The sequence below is a fragment of the Lathamus discolor genome, chromosome 5, assembly GCF_037157495.1.
Source record: "Lathamus discolor isolate bLatDis1 chromosome 5, bLatDis1.hap1, whole genome shotgun sequence".
NCBI classification, from domain to species: domain Eukaryota; kingdom Metazoa; phylum Chordata; class Aves; order Psittaciformes; family Psittacidae; genus Lathamus; species Lathamus discolor.
Window position 1 is genome coordinate 118,294,025 of NC_088888.1, and position 25,223 is coordinate 118,319,247.

Below are 25,223 nucleotides of genomic sequence, written 5' to 3' on the forward strand. Positions count from 1 at the left end.
TCCCTGTTGACAAGGTACATTTCCCCATAGCAAACCACATTCTCACTTTACTGTTTATGTATTCCATCTGTGGAACATGGAATCAAAGAACCGGAAATCCTTCCTTTTGTCTCTTACAGAGTCCTTCAAACAAGTACAGTAGAAGCACTTTGACAATTAACATTTACTCAGCACATTCCACCTCCTCATTCCCTTAACATATCTGAGTCATGACCAGCAGCAGCTCAGGTGACTGGAAATTAACCTACTACAGCAAAAATGCGTAAGTCACAGTAATTTGACATGCAACTTCATCAAAACCTACATGTGAGGAACCGGAGAGCTCCTCCTTGAAGTAAGCGACTTTTCTTTAAATGCAGAGAAGATCTGCAGAGAAATGCAGTTATCTTGTAAAGACAATTGATGTATTGGGTTAGATTTAGTCTTAAAAAAAAAGGGCTGCAAAGTTTATCAGACCACTTTCAGCCTCTCCCCCTTTTTCCACTCTTTTTGAAGGAAAATGCAAGATGAACTCATTCCCCTTGAGTAATTATGGGATCAGCTTATAAGCAAAACCAGGGCAGAATATTCCTACCCTCTTTATGATGTTTTGCCACTTTCTCTGCCCATTTCTAACTTCAAATCAAAATAGATAGACTGATAGATAAAATAAACCCACAAATTGGGCCCTTAAATTGATTTTCTAACCAGCTAAGTAGTGCATGAATGGTTTCCTTTTAAACAGCATTTCTGTAGCTTGAAAACTGAACACTGGTTAAGCAGCCAGAGGTAACTTTAGCATCTGTACTAGTCTTTGAATTATAATTCAATAACCCTTGACAGAACACGCAGGCTTCTGCCTACCTTTTCTATCTGGTCTGTGCCCCATCTTTCTGTCTAACTCCACCTGCTGGATAATCTTAAAGCAAGCCTACAGAAGCTTTGGTTTCACCAGGATTGATGCAACACCTAGACGCAATGATAAAACTGATTGAACAGCATACCTGATTATCTATTTCCCATGCTTTTTGTTTCTAACATTCTCTGTTAGTACTACAATCAGGTGAAACCCCTGGGTATTTTTTCTGAACACCTCAGGTTAATGGGCCATATTTGTAACTCGTATCAATTTCTGGTAATGCAGTTACATACAGGGAAAACCATAGCTCATGAACGTCACAGCTAAGGAGAAAACAAGAAGTATACTTCATGCTTTTCAGCCTCTGATAGTAGAAAAGCAGAAAGTAATGCGTAAATGGAATTTTAAACTAACATTTAAAATATCACTTAATTTTTCAAATGCTATGAGATAAAAGAATAGGCAAAAAAAAGCCATGGAACTCCAAAATGTGTACCAACTCCTGAGAATGCCAATTCCAAGCCAGTTAACTAATGTGGTATGTACCCGTCCATCTGAGTGCTGGATGACTCTTCTGCTTGCTACTCCTTCCAGTAAATTAAGTCGAATCACGATACATACATTTTGTTAGAGCTAGAATGGAGCATCCAAGTTTCTTTATGGCCGAGCTCTACTATTCATGCACAGAAACATTTCTAGCTTTGGGGGTGAAAAGAAAACGTCCTGGATTTGAGGGCTGTAGGTAATGTGTAGCAACCCAAGATATTTTTATCATACAGAGCTTACTTAACCACTTCCGTATACACAACTCAAACGTTCAAATTTCAAACAGTAACTGATAATAACTTATTACCCATAATTTCCAACTCGTAAAGCCCATAATAATCTTGATTTGTGTATTTGCTGGTATTTTCTCTTACAGGATGTCTTATAAATACAACTCTTTATTATGATCTACCATCTTTTAGGAAGAATTAAAAACACACAGGGTGAAACACACTCAAGACTTGCAAATCATACCTGGCTCAGTCTGTGATACTGAAATGCTGGAAGAGGCAATACATTTGAGAACAGTAATTTAATCCAAAGTCAGAAGAGCATTTATTCGTTAAATACTGCTCAAATATTTCTCTAGAAACAAGAAATTAACATAATTTTACACAGCTGATGTGGTAGCACAGGCAGTACAAAACAACTCCTGCTGTGTGCACATAATCATCAGTTCAGAATGTTGTCACAAAATAAGCTCAAGTGAAGACTATCTGCAATGAGAAGTTTTATAGCAGCTTCAAGACAACTATTATTTCTGATGAAAATCATTTTTTTTCTCTTGATACAAATCCACCTAATTTTGACAGATCTCCAAATGAAACTGTTGCAGAACCTCTCTTGGCTGGTTTTGCCTAAGAAAAAAGGAAGAAAACAAAACAGGGCTGATTTTAAGTTAAAATATTTTACAAAAAGCTTTTAAAGCATCAGTAATTTAAAAAGTACCTTCAAATAAAGAATAGTTCAGCATCACATTACCTGTGATTCATGGAATTTCCAGCCAATCATGTAGAAGATCTGAAACGTGGCAGGTACTGAGCCATCACTATTTCCATACATTTCTGTTAGAGCAGGAAAGGAGGGAGTTAAAAAAGGGAAACAGAGTATTAGTTCTAAGAAATCCTTAGTTCTCAGAACATTAGAACCAAGTATGACATATTCATCATAATGACTCTCAGTGAAAGATTTGGGACAATAAAAATATCTCATACTGGTGCACCCGATAGTTCAAATCCTGTCATGATAATTTAGGTTAAAAATACCTGTACAATTATGGCATTTTGTTCTACTCCAAAATGCTGTTGCCCTTTTTTTCCCCCTACAGAGAGGTCAGAAAAAGAGAAAAAAAAAATATGTTCTTAAAGTAATTTCAGTAATTTATTACATCTCAAATACTTACCTTGGTATATTGCAGCAGCTGCTAACATTGTGTCCCTGTGTAGCAGAGGTTTTCTATTCCAAGAGCAATTACTCTCCCCCATACCTAAAAATATGTGTTAGCTTTAAGAAAAAGAAGATACAGTATATGCCATGAGTTAAGTGTCATGCACCTATGGCAGACTTATACTAAACCAGAATAAGTATAGAATCCTCTGAATATCACTGTAAGAGAGAACATATTGCAGATAATTAGGTTAGTTTCTTACCTATAAGAATCCAAACCTTTTAATGCCACTGCTTTGCAATTTACAGTTTGCATTGCTAGGACTTATTCCAGATAATGACTTCTCCAGCCCAAGTCTACAACCATAGGTTTTCTATGGTTTTCTAGTATAAATTTATATATTCTAGTATATTTTATTTGTAATTTTTAAGCACAAGTGTTTATTCAGACACCACCTACACACCTTTTAACAGATAAGCATCAAAATTGCCAGCCTGTAAGATTTTCAATAACAAATGAAATAACCATAATTCTAATATCTTTAATCACTTCCTGCACCTGAATGTTTCTGAAGAGAATGGAAGTTTTATTTTCATTAAGGAACTACTCTAAACAGCAGCCAGTCTAGAGCAAGAAGATACCCTAAGCTGCCCTGGAAGTTAACAACTAGCTGCATATGAATGACTACTTTACAGTCCGTGACAAATGGAATCACAAAAGTAACTCCATTGTTAAGCATCTCAATTTTTGTTCATCAGCAGACTCCAATTTGATGGTCTATTTATTCTCATTCCAGAGCACTTTCCTGAATGTCCTGATAATTAGGAAGGCTCATAGGAAAAGTTGGTATGTGGGATACATGCTTCTGCCTCCCTTGCAGGGCTCTTCAGCAACTTACACTGAACAGGCTCTCAAAGAATGGGAATACAAAAGAAGTAGAAAATGCATAGCAGACCATGAAGTAGCAGATCTTTTAACTTCTGCTTCCCAATACAAATCTGCTGATAGGGATGACCTCCTGACTCACTGGAGATCGGGAAAAAAAGTAGTATTTTCACTGTAACAATAATCTTTATTTAATATTTAGTTTTGTTTTTTTTTTGAAGGAAGAAGTTTCTTACGATGAGGGTGCTGAGGCGCTGGCACAGGTTGCCCTGAGAAGCTGTGGATGCTCCATCCCTGGCGGTGTTCAAGGTCAGGTTGGACAGGGCTCTGAGCAACCTGACCTAGTTGAAGATGTCCCTGCTCACAGCAGGAGGTGGAGGACTAGATGACCTTTAAAGGTCATCTAAACAGATGACTTTATTTAGAGGATCTATTGCATGATTTGGACTTAAGAAACACATAGTGAAACTCTTCTGTGTCTGCATCACTGGTAAAGAAAACATTTTTGTTTTCACAAAGAATATACTTGCCTTGTAAGTCTTCCATAACTTCAAACAACCCTGGGTAGTTGACCTGAATTTCATCAGTATCCTAAAAGAATTGAGAAGCTTAGTTTTAGAGCATATCAAGCGAAAACAGTTGCATTATGTTACCCTTCAGTGCTGCTATCTGCCACTTCTGCTCAAACCATGTATTTCTCAGAATACACTGTCTTAACATTTCTAAAAGTTGCTTAGTAGCCCAAATGCAATCAATTTTTTAATTGAAATGCCATTATTTTCTTCTTGGTTTTAGAGGAAACAGCAGAAGTGTCCAAAGGCTTTTCAAGCAGGTCTAACATTCACTGACATTTCTCCAAGATCATCATCCAAATTCTACTGGGCCACGAGCCAATGATCCACTTCAGTTGGTTTCATTAATCATGCTGAAGCTGAGAAGAGAGGCAGTTCAGGCTATTTCAGAGACTTATTGAGCAAGGTGCATGACATGGAGAAGGAAGCAGTACATTACTAAGACATTAGTAAACAGCAGCTCTCATTTATAATTACCACAGTCAGTGTGTTGAAGCCAGCTCTCGACAGCAGATGTCCCAAATCAGAGACAGCAGTGAATGGTGATACATGAGGAGAAAATCCTCCTTCTCTTTCCAGCTCTGCTAGCTGCAAAGAGCAACGAAGCTCATATAGAGTGTCTCCTCCAAACATTGCACCAATGAATACTCCATCCGGCTTAAGAACTTGGTGAATCTACCACAAAGACCAAAATACAGAACGTTTTTTGTTATTAAGCCTATGTAACTAAAGTATTCTTAAGTTGTAGGACTTTTTAGTTAACTTAAAATTAGTTATTATATTGATTATAACAGACTTTTAACATTGACTGTATTCCACAAGGCAGCTTTTGGTAACACTGTGAGGTACATAATCTCTCTGAAAAGAGACTATTTGTTCTTAGGAAAGACTGACTCTACAGAAATCACTCTTGCAGTCAGGAGCCACTAAATGTACCATGGAAATCTATGGTAAAACTATTTTTGGTAGGATACTCCTGAAACAATATCCTCAGTTAGTTTCCTTCTGAAAATAAGGTAGATCAAGATAGCTTCTGCTTACTTTTACTTTCTCAGATGAAGGCAACAAAAATACTTTTTAATGGCTTATGAGAAACAGAGGCCTTAGTTTCCAGTAGTGATTTTCACATTTCTGAATGGACAACATTGTAATGCAATTCTTAATATCATGGAACAGTTTGGGCTGGAAGGGACCTTTAAGATCATATAGCTCCACCCCCACCCCCACCATGAGAAAGGACATTGTATTATACCTAATATGGTCTAATTACACCTAATATTATGTCTACTATAAAGGTCAACACATGCTAGGTCTATTTTTAATATCAGGACTCAAACACCAAGGTTGATAAGCTGCTTTCTCGTCTGTAAGTCCCAACCCCCTTCCTACTGAGAAGGCCAATTAAATTCATGCTTCGTTATTTCTTTAAGAATCAGCAACGATCCCTGGGTTTAGATATCCAGAAGAGCCATATTACATGATCGGGCTAACAAGAGTGCAAAAGCTTCCAACAGCTTACCTTACTGATTTAAAACAAAAATCCTCTTAAACTGGTTTTCAATTAAGTATTAATAAAGCTACCTTTTCTATACTAGTAAAGAAGCCTTTAATCAAGAGGTAAGAAAATGAAGCATTTGAAGGCAGCCTCCTTTAGTTAAAGTGAGTTATCCCAAAGTAAGAAATGAACATTCATGCTGAAAGTTGGCCAAAAAAACCAGTTCCCTCCCCTTTGTGAGACATTATGATGTGTCAGTTATTTTTACTGTGGGGGTAAATACATTTGACACTCCAGAGAACGCTTAATTCCAGAGAAAATGGTGTATTTCTTTTCTTTCCAAGTTCTTATGTTTTTTTAAAGTACTGAAGGCATTCTGATTTCTATTATTTCCATAATAGAAAGGTACTCCTGTTCTTAACAGGAGACAGAACAGCACTATAATGAATAACAAACATAAAATAAAGGAAAAGAAAGAGCAAACTGGTTAAAATACCCCTTGCTCTTGCTCCAAAGTTAGCTGATTTGAAACAAGTTTTCACCTGCAAGAAGGTTCTGAAATAATCAGAAAATCAGATTCTTCCAGAAACAGTTTCCATTTACTGCTCTCAATGAGTATTTTGTTCATTTCAGAATCAAAAAGCCTTTGAGTAAAGCTGTATTTCAAAAAAAAAAAAAAACTGAGACATAAAAATAATACAAATTCCATATACCAGTTCTGGAGAAGTTAAGACTTAAGCAACTCTTGCACTCTTGTACTCTTGTAGTAAGAGCTAACACACACTAAACATCAATAGAATTACTTCAGTTTACATTCGTTACCATGATCTCAGCTGTTGAGACTATAAACCATTATACAAACATGTTGCCTCACAGTTACTTATTCCAAATTAATTTCTGACACTAAATAAGTATCAACTGATGTTCCTCAAACTACCAAAAATATTGGGAAAAAAAATCACTTGTGTACAAGTATTTAAAGCAAACCTGGAAATATGGAATGCTCTGAAAAAAATACTTTTTAGTATAAAAAAACAGTTTCTTACCTCTCTAAAAGCTTTGGGAAGGTCATTCACCCAGTGTAAACTGAAATAAGAGACACATACATTTTATAATTGCATTTTAAATATGCAAATAATTGTTAAATTATCTCAGTATGCCTCAAAATCCAAAGGAACAAAGCAACTTCTCAAGCTGTTCAAGTTCTGAAAATTCATACAAATAGCTTTTCTTTGAAACTAGGAAGATGCAAGTCCTGGAGTAAGTCAGCCAAAATGCAGGGAAGAGACAAGCTAACCGTATCCTGGGCTGCATCAAAAGGAGCGTGACCAGCAGGTTGAAGGGGGTGATCTTGCCCCTTGACTCTGCTCTCATGAGCATTGTGTGCAGTTCTGGTGTCCTCAACATAAAAAGGACATGGAACTGCTGGAACAAGTCCAGAGGAGGCCACGAGGATGATCAGGGGACTGGAGCACCTCCCGTATGAAGACAGGCTGAGGAAGTTGGGGCTGTTCAGCCTGGAGAAGAGAAGGCTGCGTGGGGACCTCATAGCAGCCTTCCAGTACCTGAAGGGGGCTTACAAGGATGCTGGGGATGAACTTTTCATTCGAGACTGCAGTGATAGGACAAGGGGTAACAGGTTAAAACTTAAACAGGGGAAGTTTAGATTGGATATAAGGAAGAAGTTCTTTACTGTGAGGGTGATGAGGCACTGGAATGGGTTGTCCCAGGGAAGTTGTGAATGCTCCATCCCTGGCAGTGTTCAAGGCCAGGTGGGACAGAGCCTTGGGTGGGATGGTTTAGTGTGAGGTCTCCCTGCCCGTGGCAGGGAGATGAGCATTAGATGATCTTAAGGTCCTTTCCAACCCTAACTATTCTATGATTCTATGAGTATTGAAATCAAACAGAAAAAAAGAAAAAAACAGTAAGAACCACAGGGATAGCATTTTTTCCTAATGTACACTCCTATTAACTATGCAAGTACATTTCTTACTACAGTAATGGATTATTCGTCTTTCTCTTGTTTTTTCCTTAAACTTACTCTGAAAAGAACATCATTTAACATCTTTAACCAAGAAATTAGTTATAAAGAAATTAACACTTACCTTAAGCTACTAACAACAAGATCAAATGTATCTTCTTTGAAAGGAAGGGATTCCTCATCAGCTACAACGCTGACTGTAGGGACTTCAGATTCCACAGCATTCTTCTAATGTTGGGTTACAAGAAAAACAACATCAGAAATTCGTTACTTCCACTTTCCTGCATTATGGAATTGAAGCACATCAGCATTCAGAAAGCTACTTACTAAAGCATTCTCTGCAATATCAACTTGAATAAGTTTTTCAACTGTGTCCTGAAAAAAAATTTAACAAGTGTATAAAACATTTAAATTGTTTATAAATTGACATTAGCAATTTTTCTGAATGCTTACACAAGTTTATAGTGAGTTACAATGAATCTCTTCAACACTTGTTAAAAACTCTATATAAAAGTAGAAAGCATTTTCCCCCCTAACATAGAAAAAATTATTAAGTACTATTTACTAATAGCTGAGATAGAAATAGTAACAGAAGACACATTCTGCATTTTTAGGTGTAAGTTCAATCAATACAAACCATGGCTTAGCAACCAATGAAGTGCACCTCATGAAGGGTAAACTGTACGCTGCTTAATGTCTCTGTAATGATACTTCTCTTTAACAACTAAGTGCATCCAACAGACTGATAAAAAAGCATACATATCCCTACTCAAGACTAAAGGTTAACAACTACACAACTGACAGCTTCCCTTGCGCTACCATTTGTTTAGTCTTCAATGCAATAAATACAGAATAACACCTGAAAAAGGCACATCTTTGAACTATATTTGAAATATGAGTAGATTTACCTCATCAAAATTCAGAGGATTGATTTAAATTATAATAGAGACCTATTAGCAAAGGAATAAATACGTACTTATTGTAAACAGTTTCCAATATGAAGAGCTAGTACCTTGGTTAAATGTTGAGCTATGTAACCTCTTCCAGAGCCAACATCCAAAGCGAGCGGAAATGTTCTGAAGTATAAGTTTAACAACATAAAAATAAGAGTTCAAACTATGTAAAGGTTTAGACTGCCCAGTTTTGCCTGCCCCTGTCCCAGTGCCCTTCCGAACTGAACACATCGAGCGCCCTCCCGTGGCCACCGCTGCGAGGAAGCGCAGGGAAAGGCGCTCACAAGAAACGTCTCTCCCCTCGCCCGTGACCCTGCGGGTGCGCGTCAGGGACGGGGAGCGGTGCCCGGCTCCCCCCGCGGCGCGGCTTACCTGGGGATGTCAAACACCCTGTCCGCTATCCTCCCGCCGACCTAGGGGGAAACCCGCCCGTCAGCGCCCTGGGGCGGCCCCCTCCGCGCCCCGCTCCGTGCCGACGGGCCTCCCCGGTACCTCCTCCCGCAGGTAGTCGCACTTGCCGGGCTCGGCCTGCAGCGCCGCCCAATTCTTCTGCTTCCGCTTCAGCCGCCGGTCGAAGGGGCTCAGCGCGCCCGAGCCCGACGAAGCACCAGCGGGAGGAGAAGCGGCAGCGGCGAGTCCTGCTGGCAGCGCCCGGAGCCGCCGGCAGCCGCAGCCCCACAGGCCCGGCAGACCATACCCCACCACCGACCGCGTCCCTGCGGCCAGGGCCGCCATCACCTCAGGCGCACGGCCGGCACATGCGCAGGAAAACACCCAGCTCCCCGCTTAGCCCGACGTTCTCTCCTCTGCGCATGCGCGCTGCAGCCGTCCGCTCAGTTGGGGGTGGTTTGTCCCGCTGCGGCCGTTGTAGTGCGGTAGGACGCGGGCCGCGGGGCACTGTGGGTCTCTGTGCGAGCGTGGGGCCGGGCCGTGAGCGGAAGGCGGTGGCAGCCGCGGCCGTCGTTAACGGTAGGTGGGCCCGGGCCGGGCGCTGCAGGGAGCGTCTGCGGGGCCCTCTCCGCCCCTGGGCCTGGGGAGGGAGCAGGAGGCCACAGCCGGCTTGGCGCGGGGCAGCGGGCGCCTCGGGAAGGCCGCGTGGTGCCTGCGCCGGAGCTGCTGGTGAGAGTGGCCTGAGCTGGCCGAAACGCTTGTCCTCTGCCTGGCGGCGTTTCTGATCGGGGCTCTGACTGGTAACGAGCTTGCAGGTTGCCCAGGCAGCCGAGAAGGACAGCAGCATCCTGGCCTGTGTCAGCACCAGCGTGGGCAGCAGGGCCAGGGCAGGGATTGACCCTCTGTACTGGGCACTGGTGAGGCTGCACCTCGAATCCTGTGCTCAGCTCTGGGTTCTTCACTGCAGGAGAGACATTGAGGTGCTGGAGCGGGGCCAGAGAAGGGCAGGTGACCTCATCAATGTTTACAAATATGTAAAGGGTGGGTGTCAGGATGATGGAGCTAGGCTTTTTTCAGTGATATCCTGTGATAGGACAAGGGGCAATGGGTGTAAACTGGAGCATAGGAAGTTCCACGTTAACATCAGGAAGAACTTCTTTACTGTAAGAGTGACAGAGCACTGGAACAGGTTGCCCAGGGGGGTTGTGGAGTCTCCTACACTGGAGATATTCAAGGCCCGCCTGGACAAGTTCCTGTGTGATGTACTGTAGGTTACCCTGCTCTTGCAGGGGGGGTTGGACTAGATGATCTTTTGAGGTCCCTTCCAACCCTTGGGATTCTCTGATTCTGTAAAGTACCTGGAGCACAAGTGTGATGGGGGACGGCTGAGGGACCTGGGGGGTTTCGTCTGGGTAAGAGAAGGCTCATGGGGGACCTTATCGCTCCCTACAGCTGCCTGACAGGAGGTTGTACGAAGTGAGGTCACTCTCTTCTCCCGAGTAACAAGCGATAGGACAAGAGGAAGTGGCCTCAAGCAGCACCAGTGGAGGTTTAGGTTGGATTTTAGGAACAACTTCTTCACCAAGAGGGTGGTCAGGTATTGGAACAGGCTGCCCAGGGCAGTGGTGGCGTCACCGTCCCTGGAAGTGTACAGGATCCATGTGGATGAGGAGTGGCTTGGTTTAGTGGTGAACTTGGCAGTGCTGGATTAATGGTTGGACTTGATGATGTTAAGGGTTTTCCAACCTAGCTGATATCATTATGATTCTATGTATCCTAGGCCTGTGGGAAGTATAAGCTAGAGGTCTGGCTTACAGTGAAACTGCATGAGGTCCTGTTCGGGACTGGTGGGGAATCACTTCAGGCTCTATCTGCAGCAAATGTAGTCTTTTTAGTTGCATATCCATTATCTGAGGAAGCTAAGATTTGTTTGTGGCCAAGACTGTGGTAGTTACAGGATTATTTGTGACTCGTTTAAATCGCCATATTTTTTTATGTAAAGAGCTCTTTAGGTATAGGTTAGAAATTTAAGTTTGCTTAGTTAATTTGAGTTTTTTTCATTGTGTGTCTAAATCTATGTTAAACAAGTTTTTTAATCATAACTGTTTAATTTTGTTTCCATATTGTAGATGTCCAAGTCTTCAACAGCGTCAAAAATGTCATCCCAGCAGGAAATATTGAGCGATGGGCGCTTCAGCTGTGTTACCAGGGATCCCAGATTTTGGGAGATGCCTGAAAAGGAGCGTAAAATCAAGATTGACAAGCGATTCAGAGCAATGTTTCATGACAAGAAGTTTAAGTTGAAGTATACAGTGGATAAAAGAGGACGTCCTGTTAACTATACTTCCACAGAGAACCTCAGGAAGTTTTATGCCCTGTCAGAATCTGACTCTGATCTTTCAGAAAGTGATGGTAAAGAACGTGCTAAAAAGAAAGTGAAGAAAAAAAAGCCTAAATGTCAAGGAGAAGCGGATTCTGCAAAGCTACGTGGTGATGGTCAAACAGGCAAACAACGGGTGGACCAAACGTGTGAAGCAGAGACAAAGCTAAATAATCTTAAAGATGAAAGACAAAAAGAGAGAGCTAAATTAAACTTGAAAGAGGACTCTAAGCAAACTGCAACAGAAATTGGTGGCTCTCAGGGAAACAAGGGCTTTTTACGCAAAGGGGAAAGCAAGCGAGGAGATGCATCAGGGGGAAGATCAATTTTGATTCAAACCAAGCAAAACTCTTCACAATCAAGTGGAACTAAATCAGTTGAAGCTCTCCAGAAGGACGGTCCTGTAAGAGGAAAAAGCAAAGAACCAGGTTAGTTGTTCAAATGACGTTTACTTGGGTGTTGTTGCCTTTGTTTTATTCATGGAAGAACTTTTTCAAGATCAGTCATAGAATAGCTGACTGACTCAGATTCAGTGTTGCTGGAGAATCGGAGTTGGTCAGCTCTTTGTCAGTGCTGACTCTTCAGTAAGGTTGCGAACTTCCGTGTCCTCCTAATTGCTGGAGCTGAAGTTGTTGGTTAGTTAAAAAAGCAAAATGTATAGTAGTATATAGACTGCTGTATTTATGAAACTGAATAGCAAATATAAGGTCATATACCATGAAGGCTTAAGCATATCAAGGCTTGAAGACTGAATGCATAATGATGGCAACATGAAGCCATTAATATAAACTGCTATTAGCAAGAACAGGTGACTTAAAGAAACCTTCTTTATATTGCTTGTGCATTCATATAGCCTACATTATTGAAATCTCATTTCTGCCTGTTGATTCTATACATTTAAATAGAATAACAGAATAATATTTCACTAGAACTTGCCATTAATAATACAGTTGTGGGCCTAAAGAGTGATTAGATTAGACAAGCTGAAGAACTGATATCGATTTATGTTGTTGGCACTTCCCTGATGTAATTTGTTATTTCATTGTTACACATTTCAGGGGTTCTGTAAATCTTTGTGGTAAAAAAAGAGGTTCATTTTTTTTTTTGTCTTTGTAAAGGATTATATGCAATTCCAACATAAAAATAGATGTCTTATGTTTTCTTTCAGTGACTGCATACACAGACACCTGCAATCAAAGTGACATTAGTAAAAGACAATTAGAGGAAGATATTTCTGCAAGTGATGGTTTTGAGTATGCAGAATCGGAGGAGGAGGAGCTTGAAGATGATGAGGAAACAGGCGAGGAAGAGGAGCCAGAAGATGATGGGGAGACAGGGGAAGAAGACAGTGATTCAGAAGATGATGAAGAAAGTGACAGTGGGCCTGATCTAGCTAGAGGGATAGGGAACATTGAGACGAGCTCAGAGGATGATGAGGATTTAAATGACCTCTTTCCAAAGGAGCCAGAGATAGAGCATTCATGGCGTGAGCTAGACAAAGATGCCCTTCGTGGAGATGAGGTAACAATACTTTGTTCATGACAGTTGCTAAATGACAGACTCAGTAATGTATGCTGTTATGAGTTATAAACGACAGAAATGCATGCTGCAGTATAGGCCTTCACCTAGGAAACCATGAAAGTATATTTTGTACAGGTTTGTCAGCCTTTTAGTTACAGAATGCAAGGGATGATGAAATTGGCTGAGAATGGGACTTGCATATTTCACTGGTGTTTCCCCTCCCCTCTAAGCAAAGGCTGTAAGTGAAAGAACAAACAGAACTGAGTTTTTGGAAATCCCAGAGTTTAAACAGTACTGCTTTTGTTCAGTACTGATTTTTTTTGTTTTACTTTTTTTTAATATTTGATTTTTTGACTTGTTCTTTACAAAGTTAAAAATCATTAGACAGTGAAGTAAGACTTAAAAACTGAGCACTATTAGTGTACAAGAAAATCACAATGCTCTAGTACTGTTACAGGACTGTGATCCTAGTTGCTGTTGTGACTAGCCATATGATGATAACAAAACTCTGAGTGCTGATGTTGTAAGGGCACTCCTAAATCTGAGATTGGAGCAGTCCATTCTGAAATGCTTTGCTATTTATGTCCTTTTTATCTGCCCTGGTAATTGCTGCTTCTGGTTTTTACTTGTTTAAGTGATACAAAGTCTTGGGGAAAACGCTACTTTTATTTTTTCAGTGGAGTTTGTTGCTGACTTCGATTTTTACCCAGGAATTGTGATTGTGTATTCCCCATAGCAATTGGGAATTAAACCTATGAATTTTATGCCTTTTTTTTCTCTGTTCAGATTACGAGTAGATTGGCAGTATGTAATATGGATTGGGATAGGTTGAAGGCAAAGGATTTGCTGGCTCTATTTAATTCTTTCACACCCAAAGGAGGAACAGTATTTTCTGTTAAGGTAAGACCTGATTTCTAAAAGGAGAACTGGCTTTTACTGTTTTAAAAAAGATAAAGACAGCAAATTAAGAACAAAGTAAGACAGTTTTGTGAAGAACCAAATGAGATGTTAACATGATAAATTAGAAATTGCGTTGCAGTCTAACCTGCCATCTAATAAATGTGCTGCTTTTCAGCAGCAGGCATGTATTTAGTAGAATTGGAACCTGAAGCTGTTAACCTCTCGTGTTTATGAGGTTGTCTCTAAGTGTTGTTTTTCTGAGACTAACAGTGAAATTCTCAAACTCTGGTAGGAGGAGACTACATTTCCTTGGCTAGTTCCATTTTTAGTGGTCTTTGTGACAGCTAACCCTGCCTTAAATCTGGCTGTTTCTGAATGCCCAGCCCCTTTTATCGTCGCACTTCTTGTTTCTCACCGCCTTTGAGTTATTAATAAATTGGTCAGATTCTGCTCAGTTAAATTATATTTTCCCATTTTTAGTGTCTGCCTCCAGCTTTCTGAGAAATGTTAATCAGATCCCCTTTTCTGACAAAGGGCCACAGTGAAATGAGTGAAGTTAGGGCTCCTGCTCTTCATCTGTCTCAAAATATTCACATTCCTAACAGGCAGTTTGTTTATTCCAGTGTCTTTTCTGTAAATTAAAATTAAGAGGGCATTAAAGTTTATGGAACGGAACTCATTAGTGATTCTAGATTAAAGACATTAAGCCTAAAAGGCTTGGTGAGATATTTTTTCTTAGCTGGTGTGCATCATGCTGCTACAGTTAAAAATTTACTTCTGTGTTGTTGTATTTGTAGATTTATCCTTCGGAGTTTGGAAAAGAGAGGTTGAAAGAGGAAGAACAAAAAGGACCCGTGGAACTGTTTGATCTTCCAGAGAATACCACAGAGAATGATGGGTATTAACTTTATTTTTGATTGAGAGCACAATGTGTGTAATTCTCAGTGAAAATCCCAAACAAATTCAATTTCCAAAAGTATGCATGTGGACATCACCTGTGGATACCTTAATTATATAGCTTTTTTTAAGGGGTGTTTTATAACTGGTCCTGGTTCATTATCAGTGCATTGGATAAATGAATTATGATCAAACTTCAGAATATTTGCTTGTTGATAAGTGATTCAGCATCTTGATTATGTAGCTTCTTGGAATAATAAATGGAACAAATGTGTGTAGAGCTTAATGTCGTATTTCTTCTCTACAGATTGCCGTTCATGCAGTGAACTCCCTTTGCTTACTGTCATCGTCTGTGTAATCAACAGGGATCTTAACTTAGGGCAAGAAAATTCCCAGCTTGAGATTTCTTGAATGCCACCAGCAGCAGCTCTGGCTTACTAGGCTGAGCTCATCAGGCCTACCATTTTCCGGGCTTCTTCAGTCATATCTTTTTGTTTTTCCTTTTATTCTGCTTGAAGGTCTTGTCTGATGGAACTTGAGAGGTTTTGCTTTTATGTTTTTCCACAGATTTTCCACATGTTTGGCATCCTGACCAGTGCCATTTTTTGTATAATACATCCTGTTGGACTGCCCTATATTTGGAAAAATCAGATGCTTCTAAAATAAGTGCAGATCTCTCTTGAAGAATGTCTCTAGTGCAGCAGGGGAGGTATATGATGAGCTTGCAGTGAATTCTGAAGTCAGCTTCACTGTGTGCATCATGGCACATCCTGAAGTGTTAGGTTTACTGCTCAGTGGGCTCTAGAGCACCTGGAATACAGCAAACAGAAGTCCAGAGATACCTGAGTGATACCTGTGCACATACCATTCACATTCATGGGACAGGTCCTCACCCCTGCAGTCTCTCTCCTGCATCCTTCCACCAGTTCATCCACTTCTCAATTTCTTCTGCTTTGCTTTCTCTCTTGCTGTCATCTTGTGTGACACCACTATCAGTGCTACCCAACCTAGTTTCCCAATTCCTTTCCTTACCCATACTGTTTTATGACTTAATACTCCTACACTGTCTCTCCAGCATGAGGGTCTGCAGTCCTGTCCATGCACACTCAGCTTCTGTTACTGTTCTTAATATATACCCTTACTTATGTAGGAACATCCTTTTTATCAGCCTTGTTAAGAGACAAGATACATGCAGACAACTTGATAGGAACTATTAAGCATTACCTTAAAAGCTTGTGGAGATGCTACTCTATGCCCTGCACAGGGCAAGCATGTGTGGCAAGCAGAGTCAGATACATAAAATGTACACTTAATAACACTGAGTGAATTAGTCTTTTTACTTGAGTAAAACAGAACAGATACTGGTGAAACTTCATGCGGTTTAACATCTAATCTTATTAGAAGATTAGGAGAGTGTTTGGTGCATATTTTTAATGAGTTGAATTAAAATATTCTGCAAACGAAAAACTAAAGCCAGCTCAATTGATTGTGGTGTTTTCTGCTTTTACAGGCTTTACAGGGAAAAACTGCGGGAGTATCAATTTAAGCGACTGAAATACTTCTATGCAGTGGTAGAATGTGATTCTCCTCAAACAGCCAATAAAATTTATGAGGAATGTGATGGACTGGAATTTGAAAGTAGCTGTTCTTTTATAGACCTGAGGTAACTCCAGCAGTGCCTTTTTACATGTTGGGTTGGGAGAATTAAAGCCAATTTAAAATAAAGAATTATTTTATAATTATATTTCTTTTTTAATTTATTTATTATTTGATATGTTTTTAAGTATTATAAATACTATTATATTATTTAATACTATATATTATTATTTATTTTAATTAAATACTCAGAAGAGTAAATTATGTTGCCTTTATTCTGTAACCAAAATGAGATGTAAATCAACTGGGCATCCAGGGAGGTGTTAGCTTTCCCTTTGATTCTTTGGGGTTGTTTTTTTAGTTCTTCCTGAGCATTTTTACTGGAACACGGGAAGTTTGAGAGGATCTCTGTATAGAGAGATTTTTCTCAGAGGAGTCAGGTAAAACGTTTTGGTTTCATCTTCAACCTTTTGGTAGAAGGAAGTAAAATGGTAGGATTTGGAAAGCAAAAAAGCACCCTGCTTTTGGTTTGTTTGAGTTTCCCTCACACTCCTTTTCTTTCCCCAAGGGTCCAGAAGTGTCTTTTTCAGGTTTGCTTACCACAGAGGAAGAACATTGCTGCTGTTGTCATGAAGCTGCAATGGATTACTGTGCTAACCCCTATGAATGAGCTGGAAGCTTTAGTATTTCAAAAGTCACATTTGGGAAGGAAAGAATTTTAACTTACGGTTGTGCTTTACTGTTAGTATTTCCTTTTGTCCAAAAAAAGACTTCCAGTCTGAGCTGAAGATGTTACTAAATCATAATAACTTTCAACAGAAGCTGGCTCTGTTTGCTGGGGCCTGTGTTACGGGCACTTTTGGGAGTCAGAGATGGGTTTTTTTTTCTAGAGGAACTTAATTCATTTCCTTTGAACCATTTTGGAGAAGATTATCTCTGCCAAACGAGCATGGAACTTCTCATGCTTTTGAACATAATGATTTGCAGCAGACATGGCTGTTCAGGAAAAGCATTGGAGAATTCTAATTTTGTACTTTCCTATATTTTAATGTCGAGTAGCGTTCATCACATTACATTTGCAGTGATTTAAAAAATAAGAAAGAGCCCAAGTAGTTTCTCATGTAATGTACAAAGGGCTGGTGTTTTATCTGCTACTTCTGTTGTTACACATGACTTGGGTCTTTTTAACAAGTTCTTTTTTCCTGCTAATTGTAACACAAGACTTTGCTAAAGCGTTTTGATTTTTTTTTTCTGTTTCCATATTCTACTTTATTCACTTTTTTCTTTTGAATTTTTAATACTGAGCTTCCTGAAAAGATGGTTCTTAAAACAAAGAAAACCACCGCAAAGCCCACCCCTACCCCTGCTATTACCATGCTGAATGTTTAGTTCACTTCCCCAACATGGGGGTGTTACACATTGAAAGCCTGTGGAATAGCTGTGCAGAAGCCAGCCAGCTAATCTTACATGTGTGGCGTATTTGTTCATTTCTTATGTTTCTTTTTCAGGCTTACCGGCTTTTTCTTTTAGCAGATTCTTTTGTGCTGATGTACCGTATTCATGAAAAGCTTAGACTGTTTATCCTATGACATTTCTCGATGTATTTGAATAATAACACATTTTATTTGCCTTTAAGATTTATTCCAGATAACATTACATTTGATGATAAGCCAAAAGATGAAGCCTCTGAAGTGAACGTAGCTATGTATAAACCAAAGTACTTCACATCTGCTGCTATGGGAACATCAAAGGTATCTTTACAATGTTTTTGTAATGTTGTTCTAATTTGTTTAGTTTTATTGTCAGCTTATAAATAAGTCATGGGGAAAAGATTCCTGATTATCTTCAGGATTTCGAAATAAGGACATCAAACATGAAAAGATGTAAGCATGTTACAGAGCCTCAAGTTGCAACCCCATAAATAAGCTCGAGGTTTGGATTTTAAAAGAGATTTGGCTTCTTTGTTACAAATTAAATGCTATACTTCAACCTCATTATACCTCCTTTGCAAGTTCCACATGGAATTACTTTGTTATTCATAGTTAAATCTTCCAATTTGCTATTTATGTGTAGCTCAACAAGAGCCTTTTTGGTGGTAGTGCCAGGCTTAAACAATTGCCTCCCCTCCTTGTAGTTACGCATTCCTACTCTGTTATGTGACAGCCAAAACTTCCATGTGGCCATGAAGTGAACTGAATTGGAGAAGTGACTGGTTGAGAAATAAGTAGTTTCTGCTGTATCATTTTCCAGTCGGATTTGTTTCACCTCCTGGTTGAGGGTACAGTTGCACAAACACTTTTGTTGTCCACAATGCTCCATGCATGATTCCAGGAATGAGTTGCTGCTGGAAAAGGAAAGGAGTTGATGCTGCGTCAACACCGGTAACCGCTGCCACAAAGGAGATTTGGCGTACACAGATTTTGTGTTTTGTGACCTGTTGTTACAGAGCCCTTCAGTGCATGAGGAGATTTCTTCATTCTTTCATGTAGTTAAAACTCCTTGAAACTCAGTTGTAGAACAAGTTCCAAAAAGGTGCAGTTGAATTTATTTTAGTACGTTGTTGTTGTACCTCATTGTTTTAGAGAACATCAGTAACAGGTTTGCATTGCTTCTTAAATGGAAAGCTTCAAATAATTTTCCCTAAAAAGAGAGTTACGATGTTTAATTTCAGTGTTTCAGCTTCTACAAGTGGTATTCTTATTTTTAAGGTAGATATCACATGGGATGAGACGGATCATGAACGAGTAACGTCACTTAGCAGGACTTTTAACAAAGAGGAACTTCTTGACATGGATTTTCAAGCTTATTTGGCTTCGTCTAGTGAAGAGGAGGAGGAAGAGCAGCAAGGTACTTTAATTAATGTTGTCCACAAGATCATTAGCTGCAGTGTTTAGAACACAAGTTATTTGAATATGTAAATTCCCTGTCTTTAGAAAAGGCTTTGAATACTGCTGTCTTCCATAGGGACAATATTGTGCTCATTGTATAAAAGCTGTTGTCAGGTTCTGCTATGAAAATAACCTACCTTCCCTCCAGAGCTAAACATCTGTGAAACTCACATACACTTACTTCCCCTGTGGGTGACTTAAAGGTGGAGGCAAATTTCTGGTGAGCGCATCAGGGATTTCTGTCCCCACTGTTTTCAATTAGGAAATGAAAGGATCGATGGCAGAATATGAACAGATTGTCAGATGATAAACGTTTTTGACAGTACTTGTGAGTTGGGCATGCTAACATGAAAGCTGTAGAGTTCTTTAAATTTAGTGGAACTTGACGGTCCTTTTTTATTGCCTATTTTGTGTGTTTGAATGAAATACACTTTTCTGGTGTTCTTTATACACGGTAAGAAAACACACATACGAGTTTTTCAAATGGTATCTCTAAAGCGACAGTTGAGATTCATTTTAGGTAATAATCAATCAGTAGTGTGACCCCAAAGTTACTGCATTCTTTTCGAAGACAAAGTATGTTGAATTTGGAGGTAACTTACTCCAAGTTTAATAGATCTGCTAGTGAGAAGTAGAGTTTAACTTTAGTATTATCATCACCTTAGCTTTGAAAAAACTCCCTGGTTTTCATTTTTTGGACTGCAGAATCTCTACATGGTGCAGTTAATGTGTCATTAAACCAAGCTTAATGATTATAATTTGAGTGATTCAAGTAGCATCAATTATGGCATATTTTCTCTATTGCTGACATGATAAGTCTGTTAAAGAAAAGCTGCTTTTCATCATACATTTGAATGATTTATGTAGAGAATGTGGTAGCTATTCTCTTCATTCAGTGCTGAATGAAGATCTGCTGCCTTTCACTGAAGTCTGAGTAACACTTATCAAAAATTGCCAAATGGTGGGGATTAGGAGTTATCCTAGTGCTTGAGCCCCTGAATAGCTGCTTTCTGAGTAGGAGCTTGCACCTCTTGAATGTAAAATAATTTTCTTCCCCTTTTTTTCCCCCTCCTACCCCTCTTTCTTTTCTTCAGGGTACCTTATAATTTCTTTGTCAGATTCATCAATCTCTACTTTAATCTCTTCATTACTGAGATAAAATTATTTTCAATAGAACTGGAGGAGCTTCCTTTTCAAAGGAAAAGTCCTGGTTTGAAATGTGAAGTGGTTAATGACTAATGAATTAGATACAGTGCTCACTGCAGAAATCTATTTATAGGTTAATGTACTGTTTGCCCTCTTCATGGTCCTCTCCACATATACTAAAGTCTCTGCAGGGCAAGGGGATACTGCAGTAGCTGGCCTAAGACTGTGCTTGTTGGAACAGCCTAGACAGGGTGTTGAATGTGCTCCAGATCTTAGAAGGTCCAAAGGGAGATGTGGATGTACAGAGCTTCTTCACTCCAGTAATAGCTCTTGCGTAACTAGGGGGAATGTGAATGGCAGTGTAGAAGAGCTGTGCTATAGGCCTTCTGCTATGGCTAAGCTATAGGCCTTAAATAGCAAGAGAAGATGTAAGTAGCAGAAGATGTTTAAGGGAACTTGGGAGTGTAGTAGTGATGTCTCTCAAATGCTTTTGACTCATGTACTTAAGAAGATAAAGAGAACAACATCTAACTTCATAAGGTACGTAAATGTCTGTATGGTGCACCAACATGTAAGTTCCTGAATTACCTTGCTTGTTTTCAGTCAAAATTCAGTCTGCTCTTAATTAATGATATGTATAACCAAAATTACAAGGCAAAGAAAATTTCATTAAGCCTTAATCAGGACTTTCAAACAGATGTTAAACTTGATCTATACTGCAGTAAAGCAGGTAGCTGCAATCAGAGATGAGTTTGGAACGTGCAGAGGACATTGCAGATTTTTCTGGTTATAGAGTTGGGAAATCTGGCAGCAGACTCAGTTTGGCAATATCTTGTCAGGGTTAGTGTCCATTTGTTTCTCATCTTACATAAATACACACTTATCAGCTGTTCCGTGAGCTTTAGTTTCTCAAGTAATGCTTAGTAAAGTATTTAAATGGGAGCAGCAGATGCAGAGGAAAGTATTTCCGACTTCTATTATGTACAAGGCTACCACTAAGTTAAAGAACTGCATCTGTAGTAGGGTGGTGATGAAAGCAAATGTCTGGAAGTGAGCAACACTTCGGAAATCTTAAAAAGTAAACTAACATTGCTGGGAAGGAAAAGAAACTGACCTTAAGTAATCTTACCACACTCATAAATCTTAAACCTGGAAATGTCTAGATTCTACTGGTTCTGAAAGTAAGTTATTCATAGAGGAATTATGTTCCTCTAATGTTCTCATTACGTTCATGTCTTGAGCGCGTTCCTGACCTTATTATCCCTTCAGTTACATGATACAAAGCAGGATTCCATCTGACAGCGTTCCATCCAGCAGAATTATGTGGCACTGTGCACGAATGGGAAAAATCAATGTCAGCTGCTTGAATGGGAATGTAGGAGTGTGATAAGAGGCAAAAAAATGTCCTGGACTTTTATTCACATTTTTTTAACTTATTAAAATGTTTTAATGTTGCTGGCCCATTCTAACCTTTTTTTTAATGGAGTTTTATAACTTAAAATATGCACATCATGAATGTTAGTGTTAGCGCTATAGAGCAGTTCTGTAATGTCAAGTATTGCAGTGACCTGGTAGGTTGTGGTTCATGGCACAAAGTATCCTTTACACTGCCTCTGGATTTTCTGTTACTGTTTGTTCAAGTTAGGAAGCGTTTGTGGCGTGCATCAAGTCCATAAATGCTGTTTTGACCATGAGCACCAGTGACTTAGTGTATGGTATTTTAAATGATGCTTCAAATTAAGCATTACGGGGTTTATGCCTAAGATATGGTCTGATTTTAGTTTGGGTTATTTTAATCTTTGCAGAGCAACATCTTTTCTGCTGTTCTGCTTTGCACAACACACGGAATACCGGCATAGACCATATGACAAAATACTTCTAGCAATGTATTTGTAATGAGTTGTTCCTGATGGTATAATCGTAGATGTGGAAAGGTACCCATAAGGATCATCAAGTCTAAGTCTTGACTCTGCACAGGGTAACCTGAAAGTTAAACCATATATCTAAAGGTTGTTCAAGCACTTTTGAACACTGTCAGGCTTGTAGGGAACTTTGTGTAGAGCCCTGCCTCCCTGAAAAATGTATTACAAGAAGATGTCTTCTGTGACATGCTTTGAATAAGCTTATTTTTGTAACTTACCCCAAAGTTTAAATCCATTACCCCTTGTCCTGTCACTACAGTCCCTGATGAAGAGTCCCTCCCCAGCATCCTATAGGCCCCCTTCAGGTACTGGAAGGCTGCTATGAGGTCCCCATGCAGCCTTCTCTTCTCCAGGCTGAACAGCCCCAACTTCCTCAGCCTGTCTTCATACGGGAGGTGCTCCAGTGCCCTGATCATCCTCGTGGCCTCCTCTGGACTTGTTCCAACAGTTCCATGTCCTTTTTATGTTGAGGACACCAGAACTGCACACAATGCTCCAGTTGAGGTCTCATGAGAGCAGAGCAGAGGGGCAGGATCACCTCCTTTGACCTGCTGGTCACGCTCCTTTTGATACAGCCCAGGATACGGTTGGCTTTCTGAGCTTTTTATTTTGTTCCAAGTCTTTGAACAAGCTACTGTCAGAAAGCATTGCTGTCTTAATATCCATCAGAAAGCGGTTCCTTGTGTTGTGCAATGCAGCATGATACTTGAAATCTAGTGACAAGGTTATTTGAACTCTGAACAACCTTTGACAATATATTCAGCTCACTTTCCTCTCTTGCAGCTGTTGTTGAGTGTTCTTTATTTGCTTACAGAATGAAAAGGATCTTAAGGGTTTTTATGAAGGTGATGTTGAATGTTCGTTTTAAAACTTAAGAAATGCATGTGTTACCTAAATGGAAAAGTAGGACAATATACATTGTCACTTAAATTTCTCCTGTCAAAACCAGTGATAAATACAAATTGGTAGCCCCTTATCCAGTTTCAAGAGAGCCTTTCTTAGCTTAAGGATTTCTTCAGTTCCCATCCAGTATAGCTTTACTTCTCATTTCACATGACACTAGGAAGAAGAAACAACAAAATGGCTTATTTTTCTTCTCGCAATTCAAAGCTGAATGCCACCATGTCTGTGCCTTGGTTGTGTTCCCTAAACATTAACTTCAGTTGATCACTTTCTTGAGACTGGCTGTGATAGCTTTACTCTCCATTTCTAGGTGGTGATGTAGCTTATGAAATGGAAGATGAGAAACCCAGGAAAAGCCAAAAAGATGATGAAGAGCAAATTGCCAAGTACAGACAACTTCTGCAAAGTATCCAAGAAAAAGAGAAGAAACAGGAAGAAAAGGATATAGGAATGGAGGTTAAATGGGTTCCAGGTAAGCTTTATATTTTTCTTTTACTAGCTTGGAGGATATGCAGTGTTGGCCTGTTAACAGGGATATATTGTAAGGTGTTGGATTTATACCAGTAGAAACTGACCTTTTTTCCCCATAAATTTAAATCCAGATGGATTACAATGAGGGAAATAGAAGAAACAATGACTCAGCTCAGTTCCTCAGCGCTAAGCTTCTCTTTGTAGTTTGGTTTTTGCCAGTTTTTTTAGCGAGCTTGTTTTTTCATTCGTCGCTTCATAGATTTTCTTGAAAAGCATTTGTGTGTTTGCCATCGAGCTATGAAACGTACCTGCACTCTTAAAAATGCAAACCAGTATGATTTGGAAACAGCATAAAATTAGAGGAGACCAGTTTGAAAATCTTGCTTGCATAATGCTGAAGAATCTGGGGGAACAGAGAAGGGAAGAAGGCTGAGCTTCCAGTGAGGCTGCTCTTTGGGAGAGAAAGCTGCCAACAAGAGGAGTTGGAGGACAGTGATATCCAGGTTTTCATCTGGAAATTAAACCAGGTAACTTCACCATACAGCATCCCAGCAGAACTCACCCTTGGATCTGAAAACCAACTTCTTCAGGCGCAGCAAGGTGCTGTGTTGGCTCAGTAGGTGTAGCACTGCAGGCCATGTAAGGACACAGCCTGATCGGTTACTGTAAATACTGAGACCAGAGATGTACTAGAATCCGCCTCCTTCACCGCTGATGGATTAATTCCAGCTAGGAATGCAATATTTAATTGTATGATATATACACTAATACTATTCTGAGTTCACTCAGGTAACTTCTGTTGAATATAAATGCTTTCTTCTTAAATCTTACTCTGGTCCATACTGACTCACTGAAGTGAATGCAATAGTTTTATTCCTAGTTCTTGGTAAGATCCATATTCTTGTTAAAGCCAGTTGTGTGTTTTCAGTTGTGCTTATATAATTCCAGTCATTTCTGGCATGAGTTCTCCCAAAACTTGTTAGAGAAAGCATGTATCATGTGCAATAGGCAATGCCTGCTAACGCAGCTGTACTCTCATCTTTTACTTCAGCTGTCCACACTGTGGCACTATTTGCTTTCTTGATGCTACTCACTTCATAGCTTTAATTCATTGTGCCACTGAGCAGTCAAGATGAATGAGCTTCATACATAGGTAGCTATTGTAAGATTTTTACATAGTTTTTTTGTTGTCACCTTTCAGACTGAAGGAGGAAACCATGGTAAAAACAATTGCTGCTGGGAATGTGTTGTGTATGTATATAGACGGGGCATTGTTTGAACAGTAAGAAAAGCTCCCGGTTTTGGTGTTGATTTGGGAAACGTGTTTGTTTGTTTGTTATACAGTCTGCCAAAGAATCTCGAGAACTGTATGAATGAAGTCTTGTGACATAAAGAAGTCTAAGCAACACAATGTGGTGACACAGTTAGAAATCTGTGCATAGGAGTAGATGGAATATTGTTTTTAGACAGACTAAAGGAAGCTCTCTTTAGTCTCCCTTGCACAGGTTCAGCAAAAAGTTTTCTGAAAGGCTCTGCCTCTTAAAACTGTGCC

At 39.7% G+C, this 25,223-nt stretch overlaps 2 protein-coding genes across 5 annotated transcripts in view; one reads left to right on the forward strand and one right to left on the reverse strand.

Moving 5' to 3' along the window:
- Window positions 1-1,915: 1,915 nt before the first annotated feature.
- Window positions 1,916-9,450, reverse strand: NDUFAF5 (NADH:ubiquinone oxidoreductase complex assembly factor 5). 4 transcript variants are annotated; one of them, XM_065682313.1, is made up of 11 exons: window positions 9,150-9,450; window positions 9,030-9,070; window positions 8,717-8,780; window positions 8,032-8,079; window positions 7,829-7,932; window positions 6,770-6,809; window positions 4,706-4,903; window positions 4,187-4,247; window positions 2,787-2,870; window positions 2,366-2,448; window positions 1,916-2,241 (listed from the first exon to the last, which is right to left on the reverse strand). In XM_065682313.1, the coding sequence occupies exons 1-11, from the start codon at window positions 9,390-9,392 to the stop codon at window positions 2,155-2,157; spliced, it is 1,053 nt and encodes a 350-aa protein (XP_065538385.1). In that variant the 5' UTR covers window positions 9,393-9,450; the 3' UTR covers window positions 1,916-2,154. The 4 variants fall into 4 exon arrangements, with proteins under 4 accessions (XP_065538385.1, XP_065538387.1, XP_065538386.1 ...); XM_065682315.1 differs by having other exon boundaries at window positions 9,176-9,193; XM_065682314.1 differs by lacking the exon at window positions 9,030-9,070 and having other exon boundaries at window positions 9,176-9,384.
- Window positions 9,451-11,176: 1,726 nt separating this feature from the next.
- The window catches only part of ESF1 (ESF1 nucleolar pre-rRNA processing protein homolog), a 28,948-nt gene continuing 14,901 nt past the window's right edge, over window positions 11,177-25,223 (forward strand). The window contains exons 1-8 of the mRNA XM_065682308.1: window positions 11,177-11,855; window positions 12,596-12,948; window positions 13,735-13,848; window positions 14,646-14,746; window positions 16,256-16,408; window positions 17,978-18,092; window positions 19,050-19,188; window positions 23,511-23,672. Of these exons, the coding sequence (XP_065538380.1) occupies window positions 11,177-11,855; window positions 12,596-12,948; window positions 13,735-13,848; window positions 14,646-14,746; window positions 16,256-16,408; window positions 17,978-18,092; window positions 19,050-19,188; window positions 23,511-23,672 (1,816 nt within the window). The remainder of the gene's footprint in view (window positions 11,856-12,595; window positions 12,949-13,734; window positions 13,849-14,645; window positions 14,747-16,255; window positions 16,409-17,977; window positions 18,093-19,049; window positions 19,189-23,510; window positions 23,673-25,223) is intronic.

Bases quoted from the DNA above. Each gene is read 5' to 3' on its own strand.
- NDUFAF5 (XM_065682313.1), bottom strand. From the start codon at position 9,392: ATGGCGGCCCTGGCCGCAGGGACGCGGTCGGTGGTGGGGTATGGTCTG. The intron at 9,071-9,149 runs GTACCGGGGAGG...GTTTCCCCCTAG, and splicing joins GCGACTACCTGCGGGAGGAG to GTCGGCGGGAGGATAGCGGA. The intron at 7,933-8,031 runs GTAAGTAGCTTT...ACCCAACATTAG, and splicing joins ATATTGCAGAGAATGCTTTA to AAGAATGCTGTGGAATCTGA.